This window comes from Candida theae, assembly GCF_024610275.1.
Source record: "Candida theae strain CBS 12239 chromosome Unknown scaffold19, whole genome shotgun sequence".
Taxonomy (NCBI): Eukaryota; Fungi; Ascomycota; class Pichiomycetes; order Serinales; family Debaryomycetaceae; genus Lodderomyces; species Lodderomyces theae.
In genome coordinates, this window is record NW_026261478.1 from 20,843 (window position 1) to 35,978 (window position 15,136).

Sequence of the window (15,136 nt, forward strand, 5' to 3'; positions counted from 1 at the left end):
TAACACACCGTAGCTTTACGATGTCATCTATTACTCTGTAGAAAATTATAAAACTGACTCTCTACAGTTTCTTCTGCAAAAAGTCTCAACCCAGTTAAATGCTGCACGTGGATCAACTTCAGCTCCGAGCTACGTTTAAAGCGAATAAAATCAAACAAATTTGAATTGAAACCAAGACCTATATAACTATTTCCCCTCTCAATCATTCTTCTTTGCGCGAGCTTTCTCCAACTCCTCCTCTCTCTTCTTAGCTTCTGGCTCAACATCAGGGAAAGAAGCAGCATCGAATTGTTGCTTTTGCTTACCGGGATCTTGCACCGCTTGGCCGAATGCCTTTACGTCTTCCTTTTGTTTAGAAGACTTTTCCAAATCAGGGAAATTTTCTGAATTGGGAAGGACAACGGCGTGCGGTTTACTGATCCTTGACAATGGAACTTGCTTGCCACCGATTTCAACCATTATTTCTTTTGGTTTGTTGTCGGAAATGCCTTGTTTGTTGTCGTTGGAGTCAGCCATTATGGATGTAGACTGCTGTTGGAATGAGGGGGCAAATGTGTATTTGTAGATTATGTATAGTGATACGAACAATAGAAAGTTGCGGAGTAAACGATTCATGGAAAAGGAAGTGGTAAAAGAAATCGATTAATCTTTTTGTGGAGTGACGTATCACCAGTGACAGCAATCTTCATGTACACAAAAGGAACTACCATGTTAAAACCCGGAAAGAACTTAAACGTAAAAAGCTACAACCACGTCACATTGTAGAGCTACCCTTTCATCTTCCCCGGTGAGTATATTATAGGGGCTACTGCTATCCTAGTTCAACGCCCATTTTCTCCTCCTCGTCCCTCGTCCCTCCTCCCCCTACAAAAATTACACACGCTTTAAACGACTCCGCCATTCTCAACCATTTGAGAAGATCCCACACTACTTGTAGTAACACCACCAGTGCTGCTATTCAACCCCACCTCCGGAATCAACGAGGTGTGTATGTTCATGGCGTAAATCGTAATAAACATGACAATTATATGAAGGCCCAAACAATACGCAAAAAACACCATTCGAGTTAATCTCGTTGCCAAGATAGCTCTCGTTAACGATATAAACAATCTCTCCAACGGTGATAATCGTGAACTGATTCTCTCTTGTTCTCTAATTCGGAATTGTTCAATAGGGTGCAATTTTCTTTCGTAATTGCGTTGATACTCGCCATCATTGCGCTCTAAATCGACATTTGGCTTCGGGTTGAGAAATTTCCTTCCTGATGCAGTAGTGGTGATATTTTTAGTCCCTGGTGTTTGGAAAGAGGCCAAGTATCTCCCACGTTCGTACAATTCTTCATTATCTTGTTTCAATGAGTTGACTTGACGTTTGAGTTCATTGACCTTGTTTTGCAGTTTGCGAAGCTCATCTTCGAGTTCATTATTCTTTTCCCTAAACCTATCCCTTTGTTTTGTAATGATGGGCAAAATTGAAGATTCGTCAGAACCATTAACACCTTTATTATCTCCCGTCATGCCAGATATTATACTACCACTTCGAAGATGCGATGGTCTTGTGAATCGGCTCATACCTGAAATCAAACTTGCATTATCATTGAATCTATTGGAGCCATTTGATTCTTGCAAATCTGCTAAATCATTCTCCAACTTCTCGTTCAAGTGTTTCAATGAGGCTATAGTTTGAGCAGAAGCGTCAACTTGACTTTGAAGATAGTCAATTTTGGTTACCAAATCATTATGCTGTGATCTATACTGCGCCAACTCTTGTGTCATGACTTTGTTTCTTTCAATCACCATCGAATCCAACTTTACACTCTGACCGAGTTCACTATTATCATCTTCTTCATCACCCTGCCCAAACTCAATTTGACGAAGCAAATGAAGTTCCAGTTTTATCTCCTCGTAATCGGATGTCTTGCTTAGTCTCAGTTTCAAATTCTTGATTTCTTGACTCATTTGTGAGTTCTCTCTATTTATAGACTCAATCTTTGTTTCATACCCCTTGGAAGCTTCGGTCAATTGCTTTCGCACCTGATCCAAACTAGCAACAAGTAGCACATTTTCGCTTTCAACTTCTTGTACTTTCTTATCACACTCATTACGTACAACATCAGCGTCATTATCGTTCTTGGACTTTGATATTTCTCGTCTCAAATCCTCATTCCTCTTTTCGAGATCGAAAATCCTCTTCTTTGCCAGCTCAGCATCCCTTCTCACCATATCGAGTTCCGCTAGTACTGAGGCAGATGGCAACTCTTTACTAGCACTATTTCTATTCTGGTTATCCAATTGAAGATCCGAAACCTCCTTGAAAGCTCTTAATTCTTCAATTTGTTTCTGCGCTGTTAGCAACTTATCTTCAAACTGGCTCTCCTTTTCTTTCCAATTCTTTTCCTTCTCCTCCAACATCGCTTTAAACTCATTCTCCTTAGCTTTTATTCGATTACTCAAAAGCTCAGCCGATTTTTGTTCATTGGAAAGTAAGCGTTGTTTCAACTGATCATAATCGGCCTTTTTAGCCAACTCCTGTTCCAACCTTGTTACTTCACTTCTAAGCTTAGCCGCATCTTTACTCTCAATCACCGAATCTAGTGACATTTCCAACAATGGGCGTGGATCCGGTGCTTCTGCTATCACTCGATACACACCGAAAAAGTGATTCTCAACGTTTTTGCCCTTGTTAGTTAGACTATCAATTTCATTTTGGTATAATTTCAAAAGTGGTTTGATCTGCTCGAGCTTATCTGCGTCCTCCAACTTTCTAAATTCTTTAGTCTTTGTGGCTAAGTTCTTTCGGCTTAGGACCGACGTTTTCTGATCCTCTTTGATTTCTAACCCTTGTTCATCAAGTCTTTTTTGCAAATTTGGTAAGTCTATTTCAATCCATGTTTGTAAAGCATGCTCAAACACGTTGGGAGTAGTTTTGCTCGTGTTGTTGTCGTCTGTCATCATCTATGTAGATCTAAACAGTTAGTTAGTTGGTTACCACGATTCTCAAACAACGCCAGAAAAATCCCCAATAAAAAAAAACAAAAAAACAAAAAAACGGAGACTCGTAGAATTGTAAAGTTAGGGTGCCATTTGTTACTCGAAGAATGCACATACAGCATCTACAATATGAACTCTACAGTGCAAGCTCTACAAATATCTTATCCTATTGCGTCACTTTATACGTGCATTAATTTTATATCGTATAGAATATAAAACAAATAATGTAAACAGGGGGTGGGGAAGTGTTGAAAATGTGGAGAGTGGTTTGTGATTTTGTCTTTGATGAATGTAGATTAGATGAAAGTTTCGTATGGAACTGGAGCCAAGGTTTGAGGAATGTTTTCTTTAGCAGAAACAACAGTGGCACCTCTTGGCTTAGCAGCATCTCTCTTCAAGTTGACGTATTCACCTTTGGCTTTGGCTTCTCTCTTCTTGGCAGCGTTTGACTTGACTCTGTCCAAGAATTCTTGACGACAAGCAGAGTGTTTCACGTGTTCAACTCTCAAGTTTACTCTCTTTTCAATGTATCTGTTTCCGACAACCTTGTTGATGATAACACCGACGGAGGACTTGGTAACGTTGAAAACAATACCAGTCTTACCGTGGTAGTATTTGTGTGGCATACCCTTTTGGATAGCACCGTTGGCTTTGATGTCAACAATGTCACCAACTTTGTAAACCTTCAAGTAGGTAGACAATGGGATGGCACCATGTTTTTTGAAGTCACGTTGGAAAGCGTAACGAGTACCTGATCTGTAACCGTGTCTAGAGAATGCATTTGTTAGTAATTAGCTCAAAAATGAGTAAGAATGAACGATCCGTGTGGACAGCGGGGGAGGAGGAGGAGAGGGGGATTTGCTGTGCCGTGATGTGGAATATCTGATTTGCAAATGGGCTGAGTGAACTAGGAGAAATACTATTGGTACTCCAGTGGTTTCTATACGCGACGATGACTCTTCAAGCTTTGATACTCTCACTGTACTTGGACATAAACGCTGAATACCTTGATTGATTGTCATAAATTTTCGAACTTGCGTGACATCAGTATATCCGCCATTCTGTTTCCAACGCTATCCCTCCATGCATTATAAGCTCCCTTGTATCCTTTCCTCCTCAGATCGTCTCTTGGCATTATCACATACGATTTACCCATCTTTGTATATTGTTGGTGATGTTATAAGAGGTCTTCCTTGTATGAAAGAAAAAAAAAATTTCAATCAATTTTTTTGTTAGTGAGAGAGAGAGAGAGAGAGTGTGTGTGTGTGTGCACAGTGAGAATTCATATTAGCACTACCAAGTGCAATTGATTTTTTTTGTGTGTGGTAGTGTACAGAGAACAAGAACTGGGAAAAACAGTTTATATATAATACAATAGATATGAGCAGTGTTTATAGCCCTATTTCAAAACGCACGTGACACAAATGACTACGGGCTCTTTTTTGCAACCAGAACCAACATATCTTACCAGATTCGACCATAATCCAATACAAGCTCCTTCCTATCCCGTATCCGATCAATGTATATTGATATGTATTATTAATTTACATGTTTAAAAAAAGATAAAAAGTGAAAAGTAAAAGTATAAACTGTGTCAAGGCTAAACCATTTATTCTTCTTCTTCTTCAGCATCTTCACCACCTTCACTCTTCTTGTTTTGAGATCTTCTCTTAACTCTACCTGGTCTTCCACCACCGTATGGGGAGGATTGAGCAAAGTCAATGTGTTTTTGGGATTCCAATCTGACAACGAATGATGGAACATTGACAATTTGTTTACCAACAGCAATGTGTCTTTGAGTAATCAAGACTCTAGCGTGGTGGATTGATCTAGCCAAACCCAATTTGAAAACTTGAGTTTGCAATCTTCTTTCCAAGAAATCTTCAATTTGCAAAGCCAAGACATAATCCAACTTCATCTTGTCTTCAGACAAAACACCAACTCTAACCAATCTTCTAATCAAAGCATTACCTTCAAACAATCTCTTTGGGTCTTTTTCATCTCTGGTCAACAAGTTACGAGCAGCTCTTCTAATCTTGGACAATTGGAAACCGATTCTGTAGATTTCTCTCTTGTTTTTCAAACCGTATTCACCAGCCAATTTCAATTCAGCATCCAAACGAGCTGATTCGTATGGTCTAGCTGGGGTGGAGTAAGTCTTTGAGTAAGTTCTTGGAGCACCTATAAAGATATGTTAGAATACAAAAAAGTTCATCAAGGAAGCTAGAGGGATTTCAATAGAGAGGTTGCGAGGGTATTTTACTCCAAAACAGTAGAACAAAAAGTTTCCGTCAAATCAAAATCGAAGTGCATTTTTTACAAAACCTTTCATTGTAAGATGTGACGTCAAAGCAGTACTTTGCACCCACCCGTTTAAAACAAGTGCAACACACTGGTGTTAAGCACTGCATGGGCAGCATGACACTAGGTAGTACCGCAATTGAACATTCAACATCTCGTCAATGTTTCTTAATTGTGTCTGAAGTGTCGGGAGTTCAGGACACGTAATAAAGATAAGGTTTGTATAGCATTCAATGATTGAGTTTGGATACTCAGTTAATCACTGAAAGGAGGACCCGAACCTCAACGACCAGGAAGCATAGTCAACCTCGACATATCCAATATTAATTGGAAAAAGGATTGAGGGACACAACTATGAAATCGTTCAAAATGAAGTTTGTCTATCAAATATTTGTCTCTAGATTAGTAATATATGTAGTCTTGGTAAATAGAAAAACATACGTGGCATGATGTATCAGTACTGACTTGGTTGAAGAAAAGGAAAAGGAAAAGAAAATGGAAAAGACGTGAAAAATTTTTGAGATGAAATTCTTTTAATTTTTTTTTCTTTTCTCTTTTTCCAAGACATTTACCTAATATTACTAAGTTTTACTGTGAGTGAATTGAGTGAGTGAGTGAGTAGCCCAGAGAGTAAAGATTTTTTTATTTTTTATTTTTTTCTTTTCCAATTCAATGCGATATCTATATACAGGACACGAAGTTGACTGAAAAATGGTAGCAATAGGAACCCCAAAATCAATTGGTACTCTTGATGATTGATAATGAAGTTTGTTGCATTGATATCTGGAGGCAAAGATTCGTTCTTTAATATATACCACTGCCTATCACAGGGCCATGAATTAGTTGCAATTGCAAATCTTTACCCTCAAGACGAGTCCAACGATGAAATAGACTCATTCATGTTTCAAACTGTGGGCCATGATATCATCGACTACTACAGCCAATGTCTTGAAGTCCCTCTTTATAGACAGAAAATTGTTGGCAAATCATCAAACCAGAATCTAGAATATGAATATACCAAGGACGATGAGATTGAAGACTTGTATAAACTACTATCAACAGTCAAGAGTAAACATCCTGAAATTGAAGGTGTCAGTTGTGGAGCTATACTTTCTCATTATCAAAGAACTAGAGTTGAAAACGTATGTGATAGATTGGGATTGACTTCGTTGGCCTACCTTTGGCAAAGGAACCAGAATGATCTTATGTTGGAGATGTGCGAGAGTGGACTTGACGCAAGACTCATCAAAGTAGCTGCCATTGGCTTGAACGCCAAACACTTGGGGAAAGCATTACAAGAAGTGTACCCTCATTTGCTAAAACTCAATCAAATGTACGATGTTCACATATGTGGAGAAGGGGGCGAGTTCGAAACAATTGTCCTTGATAGTCCATTTTTTAAGCACAAGAAACTTGAAATTGTTGATCAAAAGGTGATAATTCATCCGGGGGATGTTTTTTATTTGAAATTGAAAGTCCAGTTGGTCGAAAAATTGGCATTTGAATGTCCACTTCTACAAGCACCTCCTTTACTACAACATGAATTGGCCGATGCTGCACAGTCAGACCATTTGCATGAAGATGTAGCACCACCTAGCCCGGAAGGAACTTTCAGTTCCTACATTCCACCAATCAATGTCATAAACACACCAACGAAACTTTATGTCAGTAACCTAACTTCAAATCTGGGAACAGTAGAAGGTCAGACTGAAGGTATATTCAAGCAATTGCAATCAATATTGAATGAGCATGAACTTGGTTTTAATGACGTACAACACATAAATGTTCTATTGTCGGATATGACCCTATTTGCCAGAATGAACAAGGTTTACGCCACTTTCTTTAAAGATATTTACCTACCACCATCAAGAATATGTCTCGAGACTGATATATCTAGTACAATTCAAATATCGTGTGTGGTTCTCAAAAATATTCAACCCAAAACAGGAATACACATACGGTCAAGATCGTACTGGGCACCACAAAACATTGGCCCTTACTCGCAAAGCATAATCGATTCACAAAAGCCATACAAACTTGCCAGTTTATCAGGACAGATTCCATTGATTCCGGCAACTATGGATATCTCAGAGAATAACATTGCCTTCAATGCGGCATTATCGCTCCAACACTTAAACCGAGTTGTGGAGTTGATTGATGTGCGAAACCCGGCTGTGATCACTTGTTTTGTCACAAATACTGCATTTGTTCCTATCGTTCTAGATTGTTGGAATCAATATGTAAGCACAAGAGAACAGAATTGGACTTCACTGTCTCAAAACTTGGTTGTTTCTGAAGTACGTGGTCTTCCTAGAGGTGCCGATGTGGAGTGGGGTGGATACAGCTTCAAAGAGTTGCCAAGCTACCAAGATGATGATGATGATGAAGAAGAAGAACAAGAAGAAGAACAAGAAGATGCTAGTGCAACATTTAATGAGCCCCAAATTCAACAATTCGATTTTTCTAGTGAATGCACTATTGCCAATGGATCGTACAGATTCATGTCGTTATTCACATCAGACTTCACAGTAGTACGAGAATATCTCAATGTACTGCTGTGCTTTGCAACATTGTTGGCAAGTGAAACGATACCAAATTTGAACGTGGAATTCTTCCCTGTTCGTAATGTGTACAACGTCGAAGGGAAAGAATACAAATACTGCCTCATTGTGAGACGAGAACGAGTTATTGAATAGTAATAATCATAAAACGCGTCAATTAATAACCAATATAGATTAAACTATATAGCAATGTCACTCCCATCATTTTGTGGACCTTTATAAATCAATTCCTCTGGAACTTCAATCCCCTTTTGTCGGCAAAGTTCAATCAACTTCAAGTTCTCCTCTTTTAATTGATCAATATAGTCGGCACTTTTAGTCAAGATATTCAATTCTGACCTGCTCTCTTGTGCAGTCAAACTTGGCGTGAGCGACACTAGTTTATCAAATTCAGCTCGAATATTTTCTCTTCGTTTCTGTTCTGAAGCTATATGGTGTGCCTAAAAAAAAGAACAGGACGCGGTTAGTAACGTTGATGATGCAACTGAGGAACACCCTCATCTTTGATGGACCATACCTTTTTCTCTTCCTCTGATAGATTGGACGACTTTGTTTTCTTTTGCTTTCCCTTGCTCCCGGACATATTACTTTCCTGATTCTCGACATTTGCATCGGTTGGGTTGAGGTCTTCTGTTGGTAACGAGCTTGATGGCATCTGCATTTTCTGGAGAGGCTAGGGTTGTTGTGTTGTGTGAAAGATAGCAGTTGGCCAGAACGATTTTTTGAATTTTCTGGGGATTTTTTTATTTTTACTGTGCGACACAAAACTATCAAGTAGATTTTCCTGTAAATCGTTTTTTCTTTATCAAGTGGTTTTTACATGATAGCAGCATGTCCTTGGAGTTGAGTGATTGAAGGCTCAAGCATATCTACAAGAGAAGTCAATTCTAACAAGTACGAATTTTTGCATCAACGAAATTGGGTCACTTTGTGCCTATCAAAAGGGATCACTTGTAAAATAATCTACTATACACAACATCCAGGTTAAGCTATTGTACCCGAAGAATATTTCTTTTTTATGTACTCAAATGGACCGTCAAGCTTGAGACTGCGAATGAGTGTTGACTCGTGTATGGTTCTTGGAAGAAGAGGGGCAACAAATCCCAAAAGAAATCCCATTTTGCCGCGGTACAAGTGCAACGAGCCTCCCAACTTGGCATTCTCAAAGTCCTTTACAACTTGTCTGGCATAAACATCCGCCGGTGTTGGATTGTTCCTGGTGACACTTTTCCTGTTCTCTTCAAATGACTCCTCCATTCCTGGAACATTATAAAGAGATGTCTCTGGCAAATCCCTCGTGTCCTCAATGTTTGTTCCAACCAACCCTGTGATCAAATTGATCACCTTGACTCCAAAAGGTTTCAACTCGATCCTCAAAACCGAGGCGTACAGCTCAATTGCAGCTTTCGTTGCTGTGTATGTACTTTGAAATGGAAATGGATTGACTCCGGCAATTGAACCTGTGAAGGCAACAAGACCTTTGGCATTGATCAAAAGAGGCACAAACTCTCTAACCATACGCATTGCTCCAAACACATTCACCTCAAAACATTGTTCAACTTGTTTGTCAGTAACGTCAGTTGCAGGCATAGTACAGATTTGACCAGCGTTGTTGAATAAGATATCCAAGTAGCTTGTTCCTGTCACTTTTTCAATGTAACTTTTGGCCTCCTTGACACTTTGCAAGTCAGTAACATCCAACTTGAAGATATTTACACCATAATCTTCCCTTAGTCTAGCCATTGGCTCCAACCTTCTTGCACCTGCAAAAACAACATATCCCCTTTTGGCGAGTTCAATTGAGGTAGCAAACCCAATTCCCGATGATGCACCAGTGACTAATGCAACCTTTTTACGATCTGCTGCAGGCATGCTTTGTTGATGAATGTGCTTCGTGGAGAAGAGAAAAGTTGAACTTCAAGGGACAATTTTTTTTTTTTCAATTTATCATCCCTTTCCCATAGCCAGTTTGCAATTAGTCGCCCTTTGTCTCTGGAAATACACTTCGATGCATTCGTATGGAGCATTTCATTTTCCTGAGCGGAGTTAAAAATGGAAACGTCAACTTTTTTCCGAACGGAAATTAATCTCCACTCAACGAGTCATGTGACAATGCCTCTCCAACCCCAATCACTACAAATGATATCGCAAATTAACTAGATATATATTTCGCAAACTCCTAAGAAAAAAAACATATAAAACTATAATCCTCTCATCTCTATACCATCATCTCGTCCCACCAGCAACCCTCTTACAATAACACGGCACCAACGGCCAACGCGCCCACGGCACCAGCAATATTCATACCTTTAACAGCATCACCAACTTGAGTAGTGGTTCTAGCTGCGGTGGCAGTGGAAGTCAAGTTCGAAGTTGAATTGGCATTGTGCGAAGTTACGTTATGCCCCCAGTTACCCCCCTTGCCTTCGCCTTTGCCTTTACTTTTACCTTTGCCCTTACCCTTGCCCTTACCCTTACCTTTGTCTGTACTTTTACTGTCATTTGAAACGGCTGAAGCAAAGCAGCATGCACTTAGCAACAATAGTAACGTTTGCGTTTTCATTGAGATTTGATGCGTGACCGAAATTGGTCCAAAAAATGAGCTCCATCTTGAGAGAAGAGAAGCTCGTCTTTTATATCAAAGGGGAGTGTCCTTGTACTTTCCAGGATTGACGACTGCAAAGCTTTTAGTTTCAAGAGCATAACATTTAAATGCCAAGTGGGTACCCCACAAAGAGTACTGCTGCTGATAATTGTGTGAAATCTTTTCAGCTTAGAGTATTTCTTGCCTCAATCAAGGGCTTCAAATTGGAAACTGTTCTATTAGAACTTCCTAAAAAGTGTTTCGCTTTCAACACATTCCTCATTTTGATTTGAGATGTGGGAACTGAGCTAGCAAGCGCATCGATAAGATAGCATATCGTAAATGTGACAGCATTCAAAGAATCATCTAAAACTCAACTGAGTCACAGGCAGGCAATACAACGGCAGTCTCTGCAAAAAGATACTGTAAGTTGCAAAGCCATGTCTATGGTAGCGCCGCCCTTGTTGATTCCCCAGACATTAACACTTTCCACGTTCTAACTTCGTTGATCTCTACATCGTTGTCCACGTATGTCGTCGTGCTTGCTCGACAATGTTTTACCACCGCCACCAAATAACATAGATCCAACATTCACACTACTTGCCAATGAATTGTTTGATAAACTCGATGCAGTGAACCGTCATAATTTGCAAGAAGCATCAACCATCACCGAACGCAGGGCACAAATCATCAATGACTTTATTGCCACATTCCGCACCCATATTGGAAATGATATACTTCAATCGGCAAAACTCATCTTTCCAGAAAAGGCCAGTCGGCTCTATTTCATAAAGGAGGTTGCTTTGGCGCGACTCATTATCAAGATGTACAAGATCCCCAAGGATACCGAAGAATATAATCTACTTCACTTTTGGAATCGACTGTATCAAAAATCTAAGCGATTTGCTGTTGATGAACGGAAAATTAGGGATTTGCCATTACAATCAGCAAGAATAATAGCCACACGCAGACCGTTTGTGGAGCGTTGCAAAGAGTATACTGTTCCTCAAATCGATTCCATTTTGGATGACTTATCCATGGCAAAGCAATCCCAAGATCATTCGGAGATTTTACAACCATTATTTGATAATTTACGAATTGAAGAAGTGCGATGGTTGATTCAAATTGTATTAAAGAAACCGATCTTAATTCATATGGAAAAGTATTTCTTCAATAGTTGGCATCCTGATGGGTACAGATTGTACAGCATTTGCAACAACTTGGAAACTACGTTCAACTTGTTGACTGATCCCAACAAGAGATTTGATAGAGGGGAATTGGCAATTCACCCCCGGTACAAGTTCAAACCCCAATTGGCAGAGAAATTGACAACAAATTACAATGTCGTTGTTCGTAAACTACAAAAGAAGCAGGAAATGGACCCACAGTATGAAGGATTATTTAACCAATTGCAATTGGAAAGCAAGTTTTATATTGAGGAGAAGATGGATGGTGATCGAATGATGTTACACAAGGAGGGCAATCGATTCAAGTTTTTCTCAAGACGTCTAAAAGACTATTCCTTTCTCTATGGGGAGTCCTTCCAGTTTGGATCTTTGACAAAATACCTTCGCGACGCATTCGCCAACAACATTGACTCTATAATTCTTGACGGAGAGATGGTGGCTTACGATTACAAACGGCAGGCAATATTACCATTTGGCACCTTGAAGTCGCTGGCGATTCAAGAAAGTGTGCGACAATTTACCACTATTGATCACTATGACCAACAAACAAGTCACCCATACTACATAATATTTGACATTTTGTACTTGAATGGTCGCGATTTGAGCAATTATCCGTTATTCTTTCGAAAAAACGTGTTGGATCGAATAATCAAATCCGTCCCTTATAGATTCGAAGTTCATGACGCTAGATTAGGTTCTAGTAGTGCTGACATTGAAAAGGCTATACGCGAAGTTGTAACGAGTCGAAGTGAAGGGTTAGTGTTGAAGCATGTGCAACTGAGATATGTCATTGATGGGTTTAGAAACCCCAACTGGATCAAAGTCAAACCTGAATACTTGGAGAAATTTGGAGAGAATTTGGATCTTGTAGTGATTGGAAAGAACCCAGGAGTTAAGAGCTCCTACATGATGGGTTTGCAAAATAGAGATCAAGAAAGCGCAGACTATGGAGCTTATTACAGTTTTTGCATGTGCGCTAATGGGTTTGAAATTGAAGAATTTGACAAGATTGAACGATTGACAAATGGTCGATGGGTCAATACTGCACAGCAAATGCCACCACCACTGTTGATTAAATTTGGTAGAAAGAAGCCTGATTTCTGGATTGATCCAAAGCATTCACTAGTTTTGGAAATCCGGGCAAGATCAGTCGATGTGAGACCCGAGGCTACATTTGCCGTGGGGACAACATTACACAATATGCATTGTCGACGTATACGGGACGATAAGTCAGTTGAAGAGTGTATTTCCATGCAAGAGTATGTTGAATTAAAGCAAAACTATATGCAAGATTTGAGTCTCAAATCTCAAGCGGCAACGACGAAAAAGAAGGAATTGACTAAATTGACATCTTTCAATGAACCACTGGATTTGAAACAGGTTGCAATTGAGCTGGATTTATTTGCAAGCTTTGAGTTTTTAATCTTGAGCGACAAACGTGACCCACATGGTGGGACTATCACAATTGAAGAATTAAAGACTTTGGTCAAACGGTTTGGAGGCCATTTGGTAAACTCAATTGATGCCGAGACAAGCTTGCAGATTTTAGTCATAACCGAAAAGAATTTACCAACTAGTCAGCGGTATTTAGTTCAAGGCTTGGACCTAATCAGACCATCTTGGATATTTGAATGTATCAAAAGAAACCATATAGTCCAAATGGAACCGTGTTTTCTATTTGATTCTCAGAACTTGGACCTTTATAATCAACGAGTTGACGAATTTGGCGATTCTTACACTGTTCATTCACCCATTGACCAAATTAATGCGCCGAGGTTAACTCGCAACGAGGTGAATCAGTTGCGACTAGAATTTGATTGGGATGAATCGATCAGACCTAAATTCTACTTGTTTGAAGGAATAACTTTCTACGTCCTTGGCGAATCCATAGCGAGTCAGTTGGTTAGAGATCGCATCGAACGGTTTAATGGGGAAGTTATAGCTGATTATGTAAATTGTGGATATATCGTTGTTCCCAATTTTGAAGAAGAAGAAGAAGAATTCCAAGTGGAGACTGTTGCTACTTTGAGCAGGATGTATAGAGAAATTGATCAAGGCTTGCGGATTACGGGAGGAAGATTTACAAGTCGGATTCCATTCACCGTTGTGGAACAGTTTGTTCATGATTCCATTGAATCCAACAGTGTCGCTGATCCGGAAGACTATAAGTTTTATTGAAATAAGAAATACAAACACCATTCATTACGCAAGGATTTACCTTTTTGCACCACCTCTTTTTCTCATTAGTTCCGGCATTTTGAAAGGGACTCTCAAATGAGCAATCTTGTACGTACCAACACTACTCTTTGGTATACCCAACGCTTCAGCCTCGCCCACCGTTGCCGATTTGATAATCGCCCCCACAGCTCTAAACAAGGCCACCAATTTAGTAGGTTTCAACTTCAAATCACGGGCCAAGGGATTCAACGCCACTGAAAAGTTTGATAAATGTAAAATCAAAATGATCATATAACAAAGCAACTTGTCTTCATTATGAGGATCAATTGTAAATGACCGGTCTTTAGATTTACCAAATTTCGAAGTACGCGCAATTGTGAAATTACTCAAAATCGTATCGATTAAAGCCTCCGATGGTTTGTTATCCAACTTGGTCATCAATTGGTCCTTGGATCTAACGCGACGGTTTTCGTAAATTGCAAATAGTAATGATGCATAGTACAAGATTTGCAATTTTTCCAAGTTTCCCTGTTCGATAATTGTAGGTAATTGTTGTTTAATGAAATCAGGTGATGAAGGGAAATGACTAATGGGGGATGGATCAGTAAAGATGGATTGAACACGGATATACGACCAATCCTTTGCTGGAATGATGGATTTGATAGGATAAATGTCTTCAACATTAGTTGCATCGACATTTGCTTTAGGAACGGTGCTATTGGAATAATCTTCATTAATTGTGGTAGTGTTTGATGTTCCAACATTGTTATTTGTAATTGTGTCCTGAACAGTATCAATAATGTCCATTTCCATATCTTGTAATTTATCAGCATCGATTCTGTTCTTTTCCAAGTTTGTAATTGCTTGTTTAGCCTTTTTGGTACCAAACGCTTCTCCCAACGCATTTCTCTGGGTTATATTCTTAATCCCAGTGGATCTAACTGAAGGGCCCTTGTAAACTTTGTACTGTTTAGAAGTGACTTTGGTTTGGAAATATGGGGTTTTGAACAATTCAACCGATTTGGTGTTGGGGTCGTACACGGCAACTGCATATTCATTCAAATCTTGGGTCGACAATGAGTCTCCATTGTATTCCAAATGATCCGACTCCCCGTGGATTAGATAATCGTTGGTTTTTCTGTTTTTGTAAATGTCAAATTCAGCTGACGATGGGATGGAGAGCCCGTTGAAAAACGACCCTACTGCAGCAACTGGCTCATCAGTGTATGATGCCACTTTGATATGTGAAGATGAGGACGACGGCATGGCCTGCTCTTTATATTAGTTCCGCTTATTGGATTAAGTGGTCAAAAGAAACCTATAAACGGGCTTTGG

The 15,136-nt window shown here is 39.5% G+C and overlaps 10 protein-coding genes across 10 annotated transcripts; 2 read left to right on the forward strand and 8 right to left on the reverse strand. All coding sequences in view use genetic code 12, as the record gives it.

Moving 5' to 3' along the window:
• Positions 1–198: 198 nt before the first annotated feature.
• Positions 199–516, reverse strand: ASR3 (Asr3p; the record flags this gene model as incomplete). The annotated part of the gene is made up of 1 exon (XM_051753963.1): positions 199–516. The coding sequence occupies one exon, from the start codon at positions 514–516 to the stop codon at positions 199–201; it is 318 nt and encodes a 105-aa protein (XP_051606989.1).
• A 368-nt stretch (positions 517–884) lies between these two features.
• On the reverse strand, positions 885–2,954 carry KGF57_004453 (uncharacterized protein; the record flags this gene model as incomplete). Its single annotated transcript, XM_051753964.1, has 1 exon — positions 885–2,954. The coding sequence occupies one exon, from the start codon at positions 2,952–2,954 to the stop codon at positions 885–887; it is 2,070 nt and encodes a 689-aa protein (XP_051606990.1).
• Positions 2,955–3,286: 332 nt separating this feature from the next.
• On the reverse strand, positions 3,287–4,146 carry RPL21A (60S ribosomal protein eL21; the record flags this gene model as incomplete). The annotated part of the gene is made up of 2 exons (XM_051753965.1): positions 3,287–3,758; positions 4,136–4,146. 2 exons carry the CDS (start codon positions 4,144–4,146, stop codon positions 3,287–3,289), a joined length of 483 nt encoding a protein of 160 aa, XP_051606991.1.
• A 453-nt stretch (positions 4,147–4,599) lies between these two features.
• Positions 4,600–5,739, reverse strand: RPS9B (40S ribosomal protein uS4; the record flags this gene model as incomplete). The annotated part of the gene is made up of 2 exons (XM_051753966.1): positions 4,600–5,171; positions 5,733–5,739. 2 exons carry the CDS (start codon positions 5,737–5,739, stop codon positions 4,600–4,602), a joined length of 579 nt encoding a protein of 192 aa, XP_051606992.1.
• Positions 5,740–6,052: 313 nt separating this feature from the next.
• KGF57_004456 (diphthine--ammonia ligase) lies at positions 6,053–7,987 on the forward strand (the record flags this gene model as incomplete). The annotated part of the gene is made up of 1 exon (XM_051753967.1): positions 6,053–7,987. The coding sequence occupies one exon, from the start codon at positions 6,053–6,055 to the stop codon at positions 7,985–7,987; it is 1,935 nt and encodes a 644-aa protein (XP_051606993.1).
• A 44-nt stretch (positions 7,988–8,031) lies between these two features.
• INO4 (Ino4p) lies at positions 8,032–8,507 on the reverse strand (the record flags this gene model as incomplete). Its single annotated transcript, XM_051753968.1, has 2 exons — positions 8,032–8,292; positions 8,370–8,507. The coding sequence occupies 2 exons, from the start codon at positions 8,505–8,507 to the stop codon at positions 8,032–8,034; spliced, it is 399 nt and encodes a 132-aa protein (XP_051606994.1).
• Positions 8,508–8,836: 329 nt separating this feature from the next.
• KGF57_004458 (SDR family oxidoreductase) lies at positions 8,837–9,724 on the reverse strand (the record flags this gene model as incomplete). The annotated part of the gene is made up of 1 exon (XM_051753970.1): positions 8,837–9,724. One exon carries the CDS (start codon positions 9,722–9,724, stop codon positions 8,837–8,839), a length of 888 nt encoding a protein of 295 aa, XP_051606995.1.
• Positions 9,725–10,103: 379 nt separating this feature from the next.
• On the reverse strand, positions 10,104–10,415 carry KGF57_004459 (uncharacterized protein; the record flags this gene model as incomplete). Its single annotated transcript, XM_051753971.1, has 1 exon — positions 10,104–10,415. One exon carries the CDS (start codon positions 10,413–10,415, stop codon positions 10,104–10,106), a length of 312 nt encoding a protein of 103 aa, XP_051606996.1.
• A 551-nt stretch (positions 10,416–10,966) lies between these two features.
• On the forward strand, positions 10,967–13,801 carry LIG4 (DNA ligase (ATP); the record flags this gene model as incomplete). The annotated part of the gene is made up of 1 exon (XM_051753972.1): positions 10,967–13,801. The coding sequence occupies one exon, from the start codon at positions 10,967–10,969 to the stop codon at positions 13,799–13,801; it is 2,835 nt and encodes a 944-aa protein (XP_051606997.1).
• Positions 13,802–13,837: 36 nt separating this feature from the next.
• KGF57_004461 (DNA-directed RNA polymerase I subunit) lies at positions 13,838–15,067 on the reverse strand (the record flags this gene model as incomplete). Its single annotated transcript, XM_051753973.1, has 1 exon — positions 13,838–15,067. The coding sequence occupies one exon, from the start codon at positions 15,065–15,067 to the stop codon at positions 13,838–13,840; it is 1,230 nt and encodes a 409-aa protein (XP_051606998.1).
• Between the last annotated feature and the right edge of the window lie 69 nt (positions 15,068–15,136).